General features: G+C 39.6%; 1 protein-coding gene across 5 annotated transcripts; it reads right to left on the bottom strand.

Moving 5' to 3' along the window:
* Window positions 1-3,397: 3,397 nt before the first annotated feature.
* Window positions 3,398-20,701, bottom strand: LOC115022114 (lysine-specific demethylase 4A-like). 5 transcript variants are annotated; one of them, XM_029452988.1, is made up of 23 exons: window positions 20,523-20,701; window positions 19,105-19,266; window positions 18,640-18,815; window positions 18,415-18,529; window positions 18,024-18,217; window positions 17,723-17,772; window positions 17,523-17,626; window positions 17,286-17,423; window positions 16,945-17,165; window positions 15,765-15,931; window positions 14,948-15,609; window positions 14,408-14,515; window positions 14,114-14,231; window positions 13,732-13,907; window positions 12,839-13,052; window positions 12,434-12,513; window positions 10,502-10,557; window positions 8,749-8,857; window positions 6,920-7,111; window positions 5,400-5,570; window positions 5,127-5,246; window positions 4,852-4,944; window positions 4,578-4,715 (listed from the first exon to the last, which is right to left on the bottom strand). In XM_029452988.1, the coding sequence occupies exons 2-23, from the start codon at window positions 19,243-19,245 to the stop codon at window positions 4,578-4,580; spliced, it is 3,543 nt and encodes a 1,180-aa protein (XP_029308848.1). In that variant the 5' UTR covers window positions 19,246-19,266; window positions 20,523-20,701. The 5 variants fall into 5 exon arrangements, with proteins under 5 accessions (XP_029308849.1, XP_029308848.1, XP_029308850.1 ...); XM_029452990.1 differs by having other exon boundaries at window positions 14,114-14,228; XM_029452989.1 differs by lacking the exon at window positions 20,523-20,701 and having other exon boundaries at window positions 3,398-4,715; window positions 19,105-19,245.
* Between the last annotated feature and the right edge of the window lie 299 nt (window positions 20,702-21,000).

The following is a 21,000-nucleotide window of genomic DNA, read 5'->3' as shown; positions in this document are numbered from 1 at the left end:
GATTCCCCTGGCTGACTCGATTCTGCCCTTGCCTGATCCTTGTCTGCTGTGCTGTTAGGCTGAGTATCTGCCCGTGTACCAAACCTGTTTCCGTAACCCGACTCTGCTCCTGGATTACCCCTTGATACTTTGTATGTTCAGCTGTCTATGCGTGTACCATAGCAACTGCAAAGTTTTCAGTAAAGACCAGTTCCATTCAACATTTATCTGCCTCTGTGTCATGCAATTGAGTCCCACCTCCCTTCTGTCTTGATCGTACCGTTACAATATAGTATTTTATAAAGGAAGTTGGACAGGAAGTTAACACGCTTGCATAATAAAAAATATAAATCAGGATGTAAAGGAAATATGAAACAGTGGGTGGAGGTATCCGCTCTAACGTGATGCAGCAGGACCTTCCATGAACAATGTGCAGACACATCTTTACAGCGGCTGTTGTCAGCAATGAGCCAAAACTATTTATAATAAATATTATAAACTCTGTCATTGTGGACTAATGACTGCTATAAACCAACAGATAAAAGCTACACACTCCATAATTTGTCTCATCTGGTTTCTTATTGACACGACTAGTGTGTCCTTAACAGTCTATACAGTTCTTAGACCTGTATATCTGCCTGACTGTAGTGTGTGGCGGGCTGATATGTTATGGAAGCATGGCTTAGACATTTAGTCAATGTGTTATTGCTTTCTATTTATATAGCTGCAACTATGTGAGATATGTACGAGCATGAAGGTGTGTGTGCGCAAATTGTATGCACTAAGTTGTTGGCAACACTTTATTTTCCCTCCTATTTAGAATTTGTAAGCCATATATAAACAATTATGCATAAGTGATAATGAATCTGTAAAAACATTTTTCAACATTTTAACTGCCTGTTAGTGAAGGCTTTATTTGTAAGAATTTGTTCACTTGTGTAATTATACATAATTAAATATAATTACAACTATGTTATAGTGTTATCATTCATTCATAACTGTTTATAAATGTAATTTACAAAAAGCTCATAAATACAGCTCATAATAAAAGTAATAACGTATCATTTTATAGTGTGAAAAAGTTGATGCTGGGCAGATAGCATAGTTTATCAGAGCTTTATTTTTGGCTGAAAACAGCTGGCTACTGCAAACAAAAGCTGCGCTGAGAGCTGTGAGAACGAACCAAAACAGCAAAGTTGGGGCCTTTTAAACCAGAAATGATGAGCTTAAAGACGGTAAAAATGCTCTGTAGGGCTGAAGAGAACTGCAGAGACAGGTGATATTTCTCTGTGGGTTTGTCGCTACAAGGAATACCTTCATCGTCGTGATTCAATCCATTGTTTTAAAAGACAGAATCAGGGACTCAACAGTCTGATGCAAATGACAAGGAATCAGAAAGCAAACAAGAGACACTACAAAGAGAGTATACACAAATAAGTACTTAATTACTTGAGATTCTCCAACCTCAAATACAATACAGCAAATCTTAAAACAATTTTTCTGTATACTTACAGTGGAGATGCCCTCTGTTCTCAGTTGGTAGCAGTATGGTTTAATTTACAGTAAACTATAGCACTGTCATCTGAGCTTCCCCACAAGTCAAGTTGAGTAGGCTGTAGCCTTTAAAGGGTTAAGAGAATCTGGCAGGACTCTCTGATGAATTCACATGACACTGGTCTATTCAGTCAAGTTACACCCTTCTCCACTACTCCACATAACAACCGAGCATAGAAACCAGACATTAACAGATACCATGACCAAGACACACAAGAATAACAAAACCACAAAATGCCAACCAACAAAGGATTGAAAACCAAAGCAGGGAAATAACGGCTCTGAAGCGTCAGAGGCTTTTCTTTCTCGCCGTAAGGGAATTTGGAGGAAGTAACAGCGAGGGCAGAAGTATTGCATGAATGTAAAGATAGCAGGATGTCGACACTCATTTCTTACTGCCAGCCCACATGTGAATGGCCACATCCATCCTCTCTACACATAAATCGAACCTTCAGCAGAATTTTAAGGTTACACGAACGGAGAAACAAAATGAGGGCATTTCTTTAAATTAAAGCAGTGCAAATATTCCCCAGAGGCATTTCATTAGAAATTTCAGACAGTTCAGCATGGCAACTAGATTCCCTTAATACATTTTCAAAGAACTATGTACTTCCTCAGGGAACACAGAGCATCAGTGAACCAAACTCACAAGCATGTGCCCGTGGCTAACCTGACAGTTTCACCTGCTCCTGTGCGTTAGGAGATACATTCATTTTCTATACTCTACCATCTTTCAAGCATATAATTAATAAGTGTTAGAAGATACAAGAACACTTTTAAGGTTGGCGGGCTGGGTGCGACACTTTCCAGAACTCAGTCGCCTTGTGAAGTCAACCCGTTTTATATCCAGTTATTGACCGTAATAGCTATGTTATAGGTTGAGTCACATGGAAATGATTATTCTAAATTATAGTCAGACAACTGTAATACAACTCTATAATATTACAATTACTCTATAACCCTAACATTAAAGACAGGTTGTTCATGCAAACAGACACCTCAGAAATAAGTATCTAACTTACCTAACCCTTTTTATGATCGCTCTATTTTTATTTGGTAATCTTTTCATCTTTTAGCGGATGTGATCTGATAGAACTCATGAGTTAAATTGGCCAAAGCCCCAGAGAAGGCTTTGAAGTTTTCAAATTCCACTTTTAAATCGATGGTATTGACAGACTTGCTACAAAGACTTCTTTCTGTGATGACATATCCCCTGTAAGTTAACCTTTAGGTGGGCATTAGTGGAATGCAGATTTCAAACTGGTTTCATGGACATGCTCAACTTTATGACCCGTTTATACGAGTGAGCGACCACAAAGTATTAGTGTACACGAAAATTGGACGTTACATGCCAGTACATGCCGGATAATAACGGTCTCAATTAAGTTTAAAGATTTTACACGTCAAAACCTGGAGTTCATAGAGTTTGTAAAGAGTGTGGTGATACGGAGAGCCAGGAGCCATCCATCGAATCAAATTCCAGCAGCGGTCAAGACTCGTCCTGCTTTGGCACAGCTGCAGGCCCTCTGGCTGACACACACCCCTGGTTCAAAAACATAAAAAGAAGGAAAAGAAATGCAGCTGACTGAATCTCAGCACTTTCATCTACTCTTTTCTAAGTGTGGTACATGTAGAGAAAGTAAATCATAGGTTATTTTTCCTACTCCAAACTTTACTCAAACGGTTGATGCTTACAAAGAGTGGACAGTTTTGATGCCGTCTTGGTCATAGGCCCGAATGAAAACTAATAAGAACACAGTATAGTTTACGGCACATCCTCCTGAGAACACAGCGACTTTTCTCAACACAAAAGGCAGAAACAAAAAGGACTCAACATCAAAGAAAACTTGCCCAAGTCTGAAAATTATCTCCGTATTTTCATTTATTTGGGATGAACCTAGAACCTGGTTACAATGTTCACCTCTAGAGCTAACTTTTAGCAGAAACACAAAAAATAAAAAAAATCTAATCTTGGTGGAGGCCATGTGTCGACAAAATGGTAAATCTCCCGTGGCAGGCAGGAGGTAAAAATAAGTGCTTCTTGCTTAGAGGCCAGATCACCATTCACACTCTACAATCCCAACACAGGAAAAGCGAGTCCCGACATGTAATCAGGATGTCTGAAAACCATCAATATAATAAATATAAATGCATCTTACGTTTTCTACAGATTGTGAAAAGGACATGACAAAAATAGCTTTGTTTTTAAACTCAATGTACTCGCATAAATAAAGTGTAATAATAACATTAATTACAATCGTTATAATAAACCTTAAGCTTTAGAAAAAACAAAGTATGCGTGGCCCTTTGAAATCTAAGGCATGGGCCTTTAACTCATGTCTAGTTTTCTTCTATCTTCACAGTAGCCGCACGTTGACACACTTATGAGAATAATTACTTATCACTCCATGCATCGCATCACATGATTCATAAATACAATCTAAAGCCGTGTCAAAAGATGACCTCGAGATATCATTTCATTTCTTTGGGGTTAACACAGTTCTTGATGAATAAAATAGTTGTTGTCGTCAACAGCTGATTGGCTCAAAGTTCTGCCTTTGATAAACCTCATGAGTAAAAAACTGACCCTTCCTATAAAACCTCACAATTGTTCTTTACTGCAAAGTTTATGATAAATTATTATGAAATCAGGATGCAAGTCGAGAGGAAAAGGTCATTTATAGAAGAAATGTCAATGAAGTAGAAAACCTGTCCATTGTATAATTCATAAAGTCTAAATGTGGTGGTAGAGGGAAAAAATTATATCTTGCCCCAATTAGATAGTCGAACCTTTTCCATATTTAATAATTCATTGATGGCTTCTTCCTGAGAAAAAGGAAATGAAAACATGAAATGGATGATCTACAGAGTGTGATGGGAAACGCAGGTCAAAGAATATAATTCAATGCACACAAAAGTCATTTAAAGTCCCAGCCGTAGTTCATAAATATGTAGCCTGACAAGCCACAGAAGAACAGAGAGAAACAAAGACCCGGAGCTGCATCTCTCTGCGCTGAGTTGATGAGGTGGAGGAGGAGGAGAAATCAGTCCATGATGGTTCGGTAAATGACTGGCTCGACGTAGTCCTCTCTGTACCGCGAGTTGATGACTCGCTGCCTTTTGGAGTTCTGTTTGACGTCATCCTGTGAGAAGAGCTCGAAGCGCATGTCTGATGCCACCGACTGAGGACCAAACAGAAATAGAAATGAGTGCTACAAATCTCAAACAAAGAATGAGTGTTATTAATCCAAGCGTGCACACTACATCTTTTCTAAGCACGACAGAGACCTTCTGGTAAAATGGCGGATTTTAAATTACCAGTCGTGACTTCACTCGTTTGGGCAGATTCTCATCAAGAGTGTAGATTTCTTCTCGCTTCACACTGATTTGTGATCCATCCTCAAACTCCACCTGAATGCACACACAGACACAAACACTTTTTAGTCTCAACATTTTAACTTTTCACCACACAAGATCCCCCATATGTTGAGAAGCATAACTCTGCTATTTGGTTTTAACAAACCGAGTGACCCTTTACGATGCAGTGTCAGCATGTCAGTGAGACAGAAAGATGGATGGAAAAGCTGCTTTACCAGGTACATGGGGATGGAGTGCGACGCCATAAACTTGGCTCCATATATCAACCCGTCTGTCCATCGCACTTGAACGGCATCACCTTCGGTGGGCGGACCGAGGCGGACGCAGTCACGGTTCTGAAAAGAGAGAAAGTTGTGAACTCGGTGAGTATTACATGAACTATAATCAGCTTATAAAAGTCTCACCAAATATATGCGTGTGTGTTATTACACTTCACCCCTTAACATCTTTTCATAGAGTAAATAATGATTGGAAGCAATTGTATTAACCTGGATGTCCTCTGGGAAGAGGTTGTCACTGTAGGAGCCGTCGTCGAACACGACCTCGTAGAAGGTGGCTGTTGTCAGTTCCACCACCTCGCTGTGGTAATAACGGGTATTTTTATATTTACAGATCACCCTCTGCCCAACTGCCAGCTCACGCATGGAAGCCTTGTTGCGCTGTGGGACATAAACGGAGCGTTAACGCGTAAAAGATTATCACTACATGGCCACATGAAAGATAAGGTTGTAGTATAAAATTGACAGCACGAGTCTAAAGATAACTCGGATACCACACCAGCAAAGAAGAAGCACTCGCAGCTTGTTCATTTGCATCCAGTGAACAGCATCTCCTCCAAAGCAGCACGAGCATGTACAAAAGTACGACTCCCTGTGTCGATTGGTTTACTGTGCAGGAAGTTAGGATGCGAGGCTTCACAAAGACAGTCAATGTCAAACATCTACAATAAGACGGAGAATCGGTGCATTTATCCAGGTTATGAAATGGGGGAATAGCGACAAATTACACGTTATGTCACACTCTGGACAGCAGGGAAAAGAATGACGCAGTTCCTAACAGAAGTGTAATCAAGCTTCAGTTATGACAGTAAAAAAAGATTTAACTGTTGCCGACACTCACGCCTGGAAAAATGACTTTAATTGAGCAGGGGAGGCACTCGTGGCATTATAACCTTATTGCATATTCCACAAAATCTGACATACTTGAAAAGCCTGACTCTGATCCTTAAAGCACGTAAAGATGGGCATACACTTTGCAATTGGAGCCTGTTTCTGACCTGATTTGTTAGCCGCACGACACATTTGAGAGATGGGCCAAATTTCAGCTTCATCGGGCATCGTTTGCTAAGCAATGTACAAGGGGAGCAAGGACCAGTGCCAGAACGGGTCGTTTTAATTAGTATTTTTTCACGTACAGGTTGAGCACAAAAACCGGGAGCTTTAGCTTTACATCGCAGAGGATTTACTCGTACAGTACGAGTTGGAATTCAACAACAGTATTTCTAAAAATAAATAAATCATACAGCCCATCTTCAGACACCATTAAGGCTAAATGGGGCTCCTTGTATGGGCCTGCTGATTACATCACCTTCCTGCAGTGGAAATCACCGAGTCCACTCAGGGAAACTTTCTTTAGAACAAGGAACTGAGAAAAACACAGCTTACTTTAGGTTTTACCAACAATAGCGCCATTTGTGAAATGGAATAGTATGAGAGCATTGACAAAGGCAATCAAACCTCTCTGCTCTTTTCTTTGGCGTTCAGAAAGTATAAACTTGTGTTTTTAAATCATATTTTTTCAATATGCTTGTCAGTTCTTAAGAGTGAAAAGAGTGGTATCAATATTTAAATTTAGATTATTGCTCAGCTTAACCAAATAGAAGCGAAGCAATAAGATCAGACACAGTTTTTTTTAACTCACAAAAAACTCCCCAACATCCAAACACAGTTTCATAAGATCACCTTTCTAATCCATTATTATTGGCCTGATTGTATTTCAGCTAGGTTACCTCAGGTATGAGGGGCATTTTGTGTCTGTGGCAGGTGATGAAGACTATGAATGGCCAGTCCTCTGGGTGCATGAGGTTACCGACTGCCTGAGCGCAGGTGGGGTGAAACGCCGTCGAGCAGCGCCCGTGGGAGCACTGGACACAGCAGCCATTCACCTCCCTCTTCATCCGTTTCCTGCAGTATGCACACTTCTACCAGAGTGACAAAGACAAGCGAGGAGGGGGAATAGCGGAAGAGTCAAGAGGAAATGTGACGAGAGGCAGGTTAAAGCAAAGGAAGGAAAGGAGGAGCGAGGAAATAAGCCAAGTGTGGAGGATGAGAGGGAGAAAGATAAAAAAAGAAAAGAGTTATCAAAAGGGAGTAAAAGGCAGGCAGTCCCAGACACCAACTGGAACACAGATATGTTAAGAGGGAAATTACACAACTTCCTTTTGATCATTTCATGGTGTTCTGACATCATATGTTCTTATTTAGAAGTAAATCCGTTGAAGTCAAGACCTATAACAATGGAGACAAGGCCAACCATTGTGAACCTGTAATAATAGACTGTTTGCATGTGACTGAGGCACCACAAGCATACCATCTGCCTTTCACGTTATTTGCAATTCAAAAAACCCTGTGTATTATTTCCATGTCTTTTTTGTTTTTCATCAAATGTGGTCAGAAAGTTACAGCTCCATAATGCAGTTAAAGCAGCAGCCATTATTCAGAATAATAAAGGGGAAAGATCGAGAAGTGAAACTGGGTAAGGACAGCCAACCAACGGCAGCAAGTTTCACTATGGTGAAATGGGTCAAAAACAAAAACAGCAGGCTCATAGTGCCGACTCATAGTGCCATAAATGAGTTGATGATTAATCTAACAATTTATATATATCGATTATTTTTTTTATTCCCCGATGAATTAAACTAAAAACTTGTCTTATTTATATTTTTTATATATTATTCAACACATAAAGTACATTATAATAATAATAATAAAAATGATAATAATAATTTTTAAAGGTCACTGCTTTGTTACATTATGAATTATAATAAACAGACCCTATTGGAAAGAAGCCTGATCAGAGAAAATACTGGATCTCAAGTTCAAAAGGGATTGCTGTGGCACAGATTACTTTAGTGACTGCATGTCATAGCAACTCTTTCCCTGAATTGGAGAATCTGTATCTTTACTTAATTACTTGACTTAAGTAAAAAAAACTTGACAGTTTGTAAAGTTGGTTTAAAGCCATTTTCTCAAATCATACAGAAATATTTAAACAGAAAATATAAAAACAGCGTTAGATGACGCCTGTTGTACCGTTTTGTTAGCATAACAGCAGCGGTGCAGAAATAACATTTGAAAAAAAGGAGGCAATGAAGAAACATTTAGAAAATACATTTTAAGTGCCATGCACTAACAGAAACATGTGTTGATGATCTTCCTAATATATCATGCTGGATGGTACCGTTTTGACAAAGTGCTCTGGAAGCTTTCGCCTAAAGTGTTTGTGTGTAGCAGCTGTACTGCCGTAATAAACCACTTCTAATACAGAGCTGCACATTATTGCTTGGTTTTCTGAGCTGCAGTTTGTTTTCCGGGATAATCTAAACTTTGACCGAGACTACAATGAGCTCTTGTGCCGTGACGGCGCACGTTTTGCCTAATAATGTATTTTCACAGTTGATGGCGTTGCTGAATCGCCCCAGGACTAATTGTCTGTATGTCAAGGAATAATAACAGTTTTAAATAGGAAAACTCTGAAATGGAGGCAGGGCAACTACAGTTAAATCAACAACTGGAACCTTCGTGCCTACGGCTATAAAACCTCTGTTGTGAGTCTTACCAGTTTGAACCGTGGCAGTGGAATAGCAGAGAGGTCAATGGGGCCTCGCTCAGTGACGTTGACAAAGCGAGCTTCCAGCACAGTGATGGCACACAGCACATGAACCCATCTGTGTAAAAGGCAAACATGAAGTAGATTTAGGACAAACAATTCAATGTCCAGTTTCTAGAAATGTTAGAGCACGTATTAAGCAATGGGGTTACCCAATTAAACAGCTAACATTATGTAAAGCAGATAGACATTAACTTGTATTTAGGACTACAAGTCAATGTCTACATATGATCTAAACTAGGACTACTTTATTCATTTATATAACGTGCTATTCTTAATAGAACAAAACATACACATTTGAAATGAGATTATAAAAAATTGACATTTGCATTTTCAGGGATGAAAATATTGAGAAGTCTTTAATATTAAGACTGTTCAGCTAAATCATTTTAAACCTGACTAAAAGGTATCCCCACATAAAATTGTTATTAGAACAAATAAAGTTTTAACTTGAGCATGAAAGATAACTGGAAACAATAGTTTGACAAACAAAAGGAACAAGTATATAGATTGGTATAGAAACCAAACACCTGTCACTGATGATTTAAGAACACAAAACATAGTTCTACATTTTTATGACATTTCATGTTGAAACTGAACTTCACAAGTTTAATAAGATGAACACCAACTATTGAAACAACCAGCACATTACATGTTTTATTTTAATCATGGTCCAGTCTGTAGCTAATAGATAAATGGATTCGTCTGCACAAAAATAGGAAGTGCCACATTGTCATAAGCCATTCAAAATAGGAAAATGTTGGTTCTGTGTAAACGTGTTTCCTGCCATTTAAAGTGCCAGTCACTTACTTCGCTTTACACCGAGCGATAAAGTGTAACCACAGGCGAAGGGCATGTGCCAACTGCACACACACGTCTACTGTGTCTGCCTGTGTTTGCAATTAAAAAGTGCATTTAGTTTGAGGGGCTTGATCCACCAGATGGACTTTAGCAGTAACAGACTTAATGAGGCCAAAGGAGAGTGAATGGGAAGCATGGTTAGCAATCTGTTGTGGAGCAACCAGTCCCACTATGTCTGGGCTGTTTTGTAAACATCAAAAATCCTTATTGAGTCGTTTTTCTTGCCTCTGCTTTCACGTCTCATGACTGTGAGCATAAGGACGTTCCTATTAATAATAATAATAATAATAATAATAATAAATTGTATTTGTAAAGCGCCTCTCAAAGCTAAAAGCAATCTCAAGGCGCTAAAGGCATTAAAATAAAATGGAACAGGACATTTCTTAGAAAAGAAAAAGTGGCACTGGGAGAACTGAAAAGGGTTTTCTACCGTCTACTTCTTTAAGATCCCATGATATTTAAGAAGAAGCAAGAGCCCTTTACCATCCTAGAAAACACTCCAGCTTCAGTGGCGCCCTCATGCTGTGGGTCCAACCAATAACCACCGTACTGCCTTTCCCATGAAACCAATTTCCCCTTCTCCCTATAATGAATAGACTGACCCCTCGTTGTTTAATGTCCAGTAAATCCTATTACAAAGGTCAGTGCACGTTTAAGTCCGTATCATTAAACTCCTATCTTAATTTTGTACTGTTCTAAATTAGGGACAGGCTCAGATTACCATGACTACTATACACGAGTAATACAACTTTAAAGATGGGTCGTTCCTGTAATACAGCTTCTGGTCCACAAATGAAAGTTTTATATGGTGGCAGCTCTATTGTCTGCTGCCATTACTTACTTGTCGTTGTTGGCTCTCTGCAGAGCGCCGCCTCTCATCGAACAAAGGCAGCAGTCCTGGAGGAAGAAAAACAAAACAATGTGTCATTTAAAGAAAGTTAAAAACATACCAACTCTGACAACAGATTCATTTATCGTCATCACATCTGATGTTTGGATACATGATGTTCTTCTCTGTATTATTTATTTAAAACTGGGGATAACCAATTCTCCTCTACTGATGAGATGAATAGGTATCAGCCATGTGAAGCTCAATCTATAGCTAATCCTTTGTTTCTCTCAAATCCACCGTGTACCTCATATGGCAGCTGTGCACTTTCTTAAAACCTTCTAACGTACAACACTGCGAGTCAGTGAACTGCAGTGTCATTAATAAATAAACAGAAGCAGACAGGTTCAGTAAGGAAGACACTCTCAGGGAATGAAGTGAGCAGACCGGTTCTGGATTTAAATTGGTTAGTTTGCCTTTATATCATCAAAGTTCACTTCACCTTAAAAAGAAAAATGCTGCTCTTGATAAACAAATGCCACATTGTTCATCTAAATCCTGTGGAAACCTTTCTGCCACAACAGTTGTAGTCTAACACACCTTTCTCTACAGATATTAAACAAACCACTGTTGGAAAATACACAAAATATTACAGGAAAGTCAGTCGGGTCACAATAATCGAGAAGAAACTTGATGGAGGCATCCAGAGCCAGTAACATCAGGAACTCCTTAGCAAAGATCCACAGCATTTATAGTTCTATTATTTGACTAAAATAAATGACTATACTTCTTAATATACTTATACTAAAAGGAAAACTCAAAAGCTTTCATCCTACTTAAAACAGAAGCAGTGTGAAGCCAAAGTCCAGTGAGGTGTCACATTGATATTTAAAGTGAAGCATTGCTTCATTGGTGATGAAATGTGTGTGTGTGTGCCCAGCACGTTCCCAGCACGTTTCACAACAATCTATTGTTCTGAGCAGACAGGAATGCTGAAAGCAATGGAAATTTAAATATAGATTTTACAAACAAATTTGGGAAAACAAATTCCCCAAACAATAACACACAAAAGGAAGGGAACACGCTCACTGTCTCAGCACAAAGGGAGCGGTAGCAGAGAGCCGAGTTCATACAAGTGTGCCAAAAGTGGTGTTTGTTAATTGTATTAAACTATTAATCCAGTAAAAAAGGTACCTAATGGTTTGTATTGTGCTTTAAGTAAAATAAGGACTGCCTGTAAGAGACTGGATAAGCTTTATAACATGGTGCACATGCACATTTTTATTCTTCGTTGTACTTAAAATTCAACAAAGAACTGCTGTAGAACTAAAGAGCCCATCGTGATACTCACAATGGGGCCACAAAAGGTTTCAGCTGCAACAGCTGCAATTCCCTTAGATATAAAAAAAACTTCTATTTCTCTGCATGGAATCATTAAAGTTTATCTCATGTTATTACATACTGATGACTGTCACACGCTGGCACTGGTCTGTCATCTAAGGAATACAGCTGGTTTTTTAATATTAAAAACCCTTAATATGGTTTTCACTTCAAGCTGCTCATAGACCAAATGTTTTCACTATTTAGAATGTTTTTATCTGAAAAACAAACACATGCAGACATGAGACATGTAAGGCCAGTGGATGTCATTAGCATTAGATAAATAAAACATTGGTGCACTGCTCACATTTCTTTAGGCTTTTCCGACCAATGTTCTCACTGTGCTTACTTAACATCGTCATGTGATGCTGGACTTCCTGACAGTGACACTGTCTGGTTATTGAACAGTCACTAAATGTTCTATAATACAGGGCGACCAGATGCAGGGATACAACAACTCTGCGGCTGTGCTTTTTGGGTTTGTCTGTTATCAGTATGATGATATAATTAAATAATTTGACTCAAAATAATGACCATCTACTGAAAGCAGCCGAATTAACTAACCTTGGTGATGGCATCAGCCTCACAGCGGGCGCACAGCCAGTCGTCTCGCTCTGCTCCATCCCCAGACACACCATAGCAACCTGAACGGGACCAGAGAAGAACATGTCACACATTCACATGCTGCAATCAAAGCATGGTTATTAGTCATATGGGAGGTTAAATAAATGATCAGGCGATAGAACGACCAAACCAAGCTACACCAAAATAAAACATTATTGGAGAAGAAAAATGATTCAAATAAGAAAACATTTGCAAATAACTTATAGCACTAGCTCTGTGAATAAAAGCTCAATATGTGTGTAACAGTAGTTTCCTAAAGAATAACAAAAGATCTGAACAGAACATCGGTGTTCCTACCGATGCATACTTTAATAGATACCTGTTCATAACAGAAAAAAGGCTTACTGGTGTGTACGCGGACGCAGCACTGAGCACAGCTGACCAGCCGGCTGGTCCCGTCCTCTGCTACATGAGGGTTAGACAGCTGGCCCTCCCCGTTATCATTCATCTTGCTAGACTGGGTGTTGAAACACATTTCAGGGATGAGCGGCTTGGACCACTGGCGGCCCCCTGGACCGGTTACCAACGTCACGCTGGAACTCCCACTACTGGACTCGGACTTGAGGGGAGAAAGAAAAAAAAAAGCCAAGAGGCTTGTTATACGAGTATCTGATGGATCCAGTACTCAGAACAAACTCAAATCTGTTAAGTGATAAATCAATGCACATTTATGTTAACATAATTCATATATTACTGTGGCCAATGAGACATTTGTTTCACTTTAAGACTCTTTTGACTGTTATGTATTTTATAATGCGTTTCTTTTGCACCATGTCTTAATACTTTGAATGTTTTTGTAAAGCACTTTGAATTAATTAAATAAATAAATGTGCCATAGAACTATTTAACTTGGCAAATATATTAAATATATATAATCTGTGAGCAAATAAGCAACACTTTTAAAGAACAGATATTACAACAACAGATATTACAACAACGAGCTATAATTGAAGTAAAACATGAAATAAAGACATCGGTGTTTGACTTGAGCTTTGATGTCATCCAAAAAATAAAATAAAAAAAAGAATAGTATTATTCTTTATTATCCCAGTTCTCATGACCATCAACACGGTCAAACATCACACAGTCCATCACACCATTTCCGCTGTAATGGTGTGTACTTCAGAGGTGGATTGTCCTAAATGACACGTATTTATGAAATGCAGACAACTATAATAGAAGGAACATTAAAAAATAGATCTAACTTCATAAACACATAAAATGCTTGTATTTGTCACCTGATGGTAAGTGTGGAAGAGCAGGCAGATGGAGCAGTAGGGGGCCTTCTTGCCCATGCTCTTGTTATACTCTCTCTCTGCCCGAGGGTTGTACGGCCGACTCTGCCACAGCTGGGTCAGCGGCTTCGCCCACTCCTCTTTCTCCACTTGCTCAAACTCCACATTTATGTACTCATCTACAGATAGTGGGGTGAGAGAACGCGAGATTTAAGCCATGATAAGTTAAGAAGAAGAAGAAAATGATAATGGAAATAGAATAAAATGGGTAAAACAAGTAATCAGAACAAGACCTAATTGTATGACTGTAAATGTGATGTTTGGGTAAACTGGCACCGTACAATGAAACTACTACATTATGCAGATGAAGTAAACAAGTGCGTACCATCGTCACTGTGCACCTCTCTGACGAGAGGGTGATGACGAGGCAGTTTACAGAGCTGAGCCTGCTGCTGTTGCTTCTTCACAACCGACTTGCAGTATGACTGCTCTTCTGACACCTGCTGGAGCAAGAAGTATACAGCAAGAAAAAACTTCAAAAACAGGAATTATACGGCATCTGTAGCAATGCACATAACATCAGTTGCCATGAAGTGCGTTTTGAGATGTATTCGGGAGCTCTGTACTGGTATGCATACATTTCCTTTTGAGAATTTGGCCACAGCTAGTAACTACTTACGTGATGATTCTGAGCGACCACCTTCACCTCACCAGCGACTGGTTTCCTGACAGGAATGGTGTCATTCAGGATGATAATGCCACTATCCACAAGGGGGGATTGCTTACTCTGTAGTTTGAACAGCATGGATAACGTTGAACATTCAGGGAAGACTCTGCAATAATGCCTGATAATGTGCATTCTGCCTCCAGAGAGATCACCAATATCTTTTGTGCTATTAGAATTATTAATGCATTAGTAGAATTAGTAATAATGCTGAGCTCAAAGAGATTAGTATGCAAACATCATGCAAGTGAAATACACCAGTACAGAGCCACCAAAAAGTCTTGTTGCTGCTTTTTTGGATAATTTGGTGTCAAGTGACAGAAAAGGAAATGCATGCAACATAGAACATAACTTGCTCAAACATGCAAGTGACACAGAGAGCCAGCAATGACTAACATTTTTAAATGACATTTCACTTGTTGTATGTTTGGTATGAGTCTTCTTGTAAATGCATGCTCTATTAAAAAATACCAAAGCAAAAAAAGAAACCCATACCTTTCGCTTGTGCTTGGGGGCCTCCATCTCTGTTTTGCTCAACTCTTTGAGTGGTGTTTGAGTCAGAGAGGAAGCAGACTTGCAAGTGGGCTCCACTTCAGCCTGATCCTCAACAGGCATTGATATTTCAGGTTTGTCCTCCGCTTGGTCCTGCTCCACAAGACTCTGTGCTTCTGATTCATTCAGCGCTGCTTCGGGAAGAACAATCTTGGATTCTGACTGTGGCTCCGTTCTTTCACAGCTTGGTGCCTGAGGCAACGGCTGGACCTGTGCGAGTGAAGGTGTACAGGCTTTGTGTTGGAGGTGACGGGGTTGATGCTCTCTGGCATAGCTGTGCACCTGCAGCTGTGTGTGAGGCTGCTGCTGCTTCTCGAGATTGTAGCCGTGCACTTGAAGAGCGTCTTTTGGACTCAGAGTCCTGTGGAAGAGCAGGCTGGCTACTCCCATTTTGCGGGAAGGCTGAGTGGTGGCTTCTGTCCATGAAGGTGCTGCTGACACTGATAGATGTCCGTTTCTGGGCTGCGACTGAGACGAGATCGCAGGGGCGCGAGTCTTGGTGTAATGTGGGGGGCGACTTACATCGCTGTTATTTTGGGTCAAGCTCCTGTGAAATGGATCCAATAATGTGAGCTTGGTTGGTGTGACAACCAACTTTGGTGGGCCTGCAAATAAAATAAGAGGTCTGTGTTTAGGAAGTGATGGTGAAAAAAGCACTCTACTCTTCAACTCTACTTTCTATCACCATAACACGATAATAAAAGATTATATTGGAGGCTTACCTACAGGAAACTAGAAGATAATGCACAGGTCATAATACCTTTCATTTTCTTGCCATCTTGTGACATAGTACGTGGAGGGATAAGGCTTAGCCTTGGACGCTTCCCATACTGCTCCACATCTTCCTCATCTTCATCCTTGGGAACAACCTCCTCAGGCACCTCCAGACACACTCTGTGTCTCTTGGTCTCTATCCTGTGTGTAGTGCTGAGGATTGAACACATTATTTGTTTTTTTCAGTTGAAACAAAACCATGCCAAATAACTCTTACAACAAACAAATGTTGATACTAAAACTCAAAAACACAAAAACTAGATTCAAAAATGTCTTTAGCAAGCCACTTAAACTGCTCTAGTGGAGCCAACAGAGAAGACAGTGGTTGTACTCAACAGTCTTCAGGTGTAATTGTGTCAAACTGTTTGATCGTGTATGTCACGCTAATTATTATTAAATGAAAAGCAGTGATTCTTTTTGTCTAAAGTAATTATTAACCAATTTGCTTCGGTCTTTAATCTAAGAGTAACTGGCACTTTAGAAATTATATATTGTATATTTTATATTCTAGAGAAGTGGTACCAAAACACTGCGTGAGGCGAGTTGTGCCATAGCCTTTAGCGACAAACCACAGAATTATGCAATATACAGCTATACAAAAAACAAAACATCTTGTTTTGTGCACAGCGGTTACTTGCACGATCTCGAGGCGTGCAGCCCGTGCATCTTCTGAGTCAGCTGCACGTGCAGTTCCATTACCTCAATTTTTATTTTGTGACCTGTTAAGTTGCTGCTTTGATGTCATTTTACAAAGTTTCAAATTATTTTTTTAAACTGTTTTGTTCATAAATATTTCATGAGTAATATAGCCGTTTTTCTATTTTAGTTTGGCATAAGTAAATAAAAATAAACATTTACAGATTAATAACATGTGTTCTGCATAGATATAGATATAGGCGTGCCTTGAAATATTGGCTTGCACTTTGGTGTGCCTTGGGCACAAAACTTTCTAAAGTAAATATTTCTAAGGCCCTATTGGTAGAATACTAAATAACTAGCTTTCATGTACATTGCTTTATAAAAAGCACAGATCATAGGAATGATTGTCTCCATTCACATGTCGTGGGCTGACATGCCCATGGGTATTCCCAACAGCGAGTACTAAAACATTTTACAGTATAAACCATTTAACACAAGGACATTCTTTTCTGTAGTAAAGGACCCACCTCTTCCGCTCTCCGTCCTCCCCACAGCTCTCCATGGAGTTACTGTTGCAGGTGATGTCATTAAAGGACTCCCCCAAGAACTCCTTGGCCTCTGGAGTGGGCCGTGTGTGGTCAATGGGTAACACATCTCGCCCTGCCAGCCACTGTTCATAGCGATCTGGCTGGTATTTCTTTACAAATACATCCATGGAAATCTTTACCATGTCTTTACGGCACGAGCACTATAAGGAAAGAAGAACACAAAAAGAATGTGATTCAAATGGCAAATGTTACAGATGATATTGTTGCATTTACAGTACGTTTGGTATGGTTTTCTATGCCGTCATTTGGCGATTCCTCACCAAAACGGCTTGCTTGCCGTACTCGATCCATCTCTCGGTTGCAAAGTTAGTAGATTCTGCACAGTTGAAACCGTGGTTGAAACCAGCGTGATAGGCGTAGGGGAACGTTATCATGAACTCACCAGCCTCCTGAGTAATCTTAGGGAGAAGTAAAAAAAAGTATTAGTGTGCAGTTTATACATTTGGAGAAATGGCCCTCTGTGTCTGAAATACAAACTAACAAACACTAACTCGTACCTTTTCAAACGGAATACCATACTTCTTCAGTATAGAGGGAGAGATGAGAGTCATCTTGTGCCTCAGAAAGGCCTCACAATTTTGGGAACTTCCAGGAAAGAACCCTAGAAGAAGAGAGCAGACAGATGTTAGAGTCCATGATAGTGAAGAACAGCCGTATACTATATACATCTACACAAAATATTGCGTTTGTCTCTTACCTTTCGCCAAACGCTCCAATCTTTTGCCATGCTCTGGAGGAACACAGTACCTGCACATATTGAAATAAGTCTTCTTAGGCACAGTAAACTGATATTATACAATTATTTATATACTACAGTGGGTTGTCAGTAGTATCACGAATAAGAAAATATTAATACTGAAAAATTCATATGTAATAGGAAGCCTGTCTTTTCTGTGTGGAATCGTCCTTATTGCGATTCCTCTGGGTTTTAATCAGAAGTGGGAAATAAATATCAAAACATGCATCTGATCAAGAAAAGAAGTTTGTGTCCTTCTCACCATGATTTGGGCTCTCCAAAGTGCAAGTAGTTGATACTGTAGAGATCCATGTCCTCAGTGTGCCATGCAAAGGTAGTCTTCCACATGCCAAAATACAAGTAGGGTGTATTAACACCCTCAATAGTGATGCCGCTTTCACATTCAACGGTATCCAAAATGGTGTCCAGATGGCAAATGTTCCAGTCCTTGACGTCCTGCAGGATTAGTGCGGATAATAAAAGATAAACAGATGAGACTTGAAGAGGTGACAAACAAAGACTACCATCAGTAATGTCATCAGCATCCCTTGTGTATCAGATCAACGGTTAAACAGACGGCACTCAGAAAAAAACATCAATATTGATGCATATTTACTAACTACAGCAACAACATCACAGAAATGTCAACTCACATGGCCATATAGAGATCCATTAACATCTGCTCCATATATGGGAGGGTTAAATGTCACATTCTTCCAGTACTTCCTTTCCAGCTCCTCAAAGTCATCATAATGTGGACTACAGAACCTATAAAAGAGGTATTAACAATATTTAATAAAGCACCAACATAAATACATTAATCAACTTTCACCATCAAAAAGGTTGCAGATGTAACAGATTTAAACTGCACTTCTCACTTGTCACTGTTGGCAATCTTGCGAAATTCTCTCACGGTCATGGACTTCTTCTGAATGTTATATTGTGTGAAAAGGCCTGACTGGCCTGTCACCACCTGCTGAATGGGTGCAGGGATCACCAAATCGTCTATATCGTCATAAGAGCTTCTGGGCTTCCATTCCTTTGGTGGGACAATCTTGGAGTAGAAAAGTGGACAGTGGATTAACAAAATTATTCTCCAACAAAGCTTTAGAGGTATAAATGCATTTTTTCTCTCCAACAAGCCAGCATCAACATATGTATCAAAAAACAGAAAGAAATCATAATTGTATGATAGCTGTCAACAATGTGTCACTGATGATTGTTCCTTTGCAAATGTCTTGTTTTACATTTGCTCACCATTCTTTACTGCCAATAAATATGATCCCATAAACAATGACAATGAATATGACACGTGTGAACACGTGCCGTGCGTCTGTACTTACTTTAGCCAGGCCTGCTTTATGTGCTCCCTGGGACTCCACATATGCAACGTAGCGAGTGAAGTTCTTGAATTCCTCAACAGTGGGGTAAAAAGTCATGATCCCTTTGGAACCATGGTTTTGGGAAACCCCATCAGATGCCATCCCAAAACTCAATGGCAGCTCCTGCAGATTGTAAATGGAGAAATTGTGAGTTTATGATGTGATATGCTGATTAAGTATGGGTTTAAAATCAGCTGTACCACTGTTCATTTTCTACAGACAGCCAGGCCTCTTCAACTGGACCTTGCATTTGTTGGCCTGCACCCCTATGGCCCAATTGAATAATTGAAAACGAATATCTACAGCCAATAATTAAAACGATATTTAGAAGTAAGTAGCCATTATGATATATGACATTGTATATTTCGGCACATTTATTTTTCAGGATTTCCCAAACTGGTTGCTAACAGTGTCAACGTTCTAACTGCTTGGTAACCCTTGTGATAACTGCACGATATATCTTTAAGTGGGTGCAACCTTGTCGCTATACATGTTTTGACATTGTAAATTAAGGCTACAATGTTTTGTTCTTAATATCGCTGGTTCTGAATAGTAGAGAGAGCCTAGCATAACCATTTTAAGTCACTGTTGTATGCGTTTGGTTTGTATACGTTTCCTCACTATGGAGCGGGATAACGTTGGCTGGAAAAGCTATAACCACCGCTGATTGGTTAAAAACGCGTCTCTTTAATTCTGCCCAACTGTGGACGACCAGGCAGCTAACATTAGCTTACTTGCTAACTTGCTCAAGAAACATGACCCAATTCGTATAACGAATACCGGTATGCAATGACACATAGCATTGGCTAGTCTGATAGCATGAATGTTTTCAATGTGGTCACGTAACGTTACATGATAGTACAAATTAACATATACTACTCAGAGTGAACTTGCCATCCTGTTTCCATGGTGTCTCAAAGAAAAAGTAATAATCACAAGACAGCTAACTATCTAGCTAGCTATCTAATTCACGTTAATGCCGTGATGGGATGTGACTATTTCCTGTATTACAAAAAACACCATAGCTGCGTTACATCCTTTAGAGCTCATTCGTATGGTGTGCCGTTCGCAAACTTGGACCGAGCTATGGTTAACGTGTTCGTAACACTTGGTTTGTTATACAAATAGAGCTAGCGTATTCTTGTAAGCGACGTTCAACAATTGTTTCAGTTAAGTTTAACAGACAACACAATAAGTGAAAGTATCGTTCGCCAAGCCAGTTATATATATATATTCCAGGAAATAGACTACACCCGACCCCTAGCATCGACATTAGCAGTAGAGCAGTTCCGGCTAGTTTAGCCATAAGATTAGCATTGGGAGTTAGGCAGCTAGCATTCTGGGACGGCCGTTAAAGAACTCGACAGGCAAGTACTTACAGCCTGCTCTCGTTTGATTCAGACGATGTTCCTTTGCGTTATAAGCACCTCGTAATCAATAGAAACAGCAGTTGAGAACATAAGAGAAAGAAGACCGCTTGCTAACTAAGCCCCCTGTGAATAGATCACTATCCTCCATTACCACTTCTACGCATGCACACGCATCTCGGATTTTGTTTACCACAACACGCATGGGACACGCTCAGCCAATCAGAGGGTGGCTCTGATGGCTCGTCATATGATGGATAGTTTGAATCTCATCTTTTTGTAATGACTGTAGATATTAACTTAATTAACCAATATAGTGTCTATGTTGCTGCACTTTGGATTTAAATGATATATAGGAAGAGCGAATATCTAATATTAAGAAAACTACATGGTCCTACAAAAAGATGTCCAGCCAATTTTGATATTTGATTGTTTTAAATATGTTTTAATAGTAATAGTAAATATTGAACAAATAGCACTTTCAACGTTT

The sequence above is a fragment of the Cottoperca gobio genome, chromosome 17, assembly GCF_900634415.1.
Source record: "Cottoperca gobio chromosome 17, fCotGob3.1, whole genome shotgun sequence".
In the NCBI taxonomy this organism is placed as follows: domain Eukaryota; kingdom Metazoa; phylum Chordata; class Actinopteri; order Perciformes; family Bovichtidae; genus Cottoperca; species Cottoperca gobio.
The sequence above is the reverse complement of the archived record's forward strand: the minus strand, read 5'-3'. Positions and strand labels throughout refer to the sequence as shown.

Bases quoted from the DNA above. Each gene is read 5' to 3' on its own strand.
- LOC115022114 (XM_029452988.1), bottom strand. From the start codon at position 19,245: ATGGCATCTGATGGGGTTTCCCAAAACCATGGTTCCAAAGGGATCATG. The intron at 8,858-10,501 runs GTAAGTAATGGC...CCTTTTACACAG, and splicing joins CAGAGAGCCAACAACGACAA to ATGGGTTCATGTGCTGTGTG. The intron at 5,571-6,919 runs GTAACCTAGCTG...TATGTCCCACAG, and splicing joins AAATGCCCCTCATACCTGAG to CGCAACAAGGCTTCCATGCG.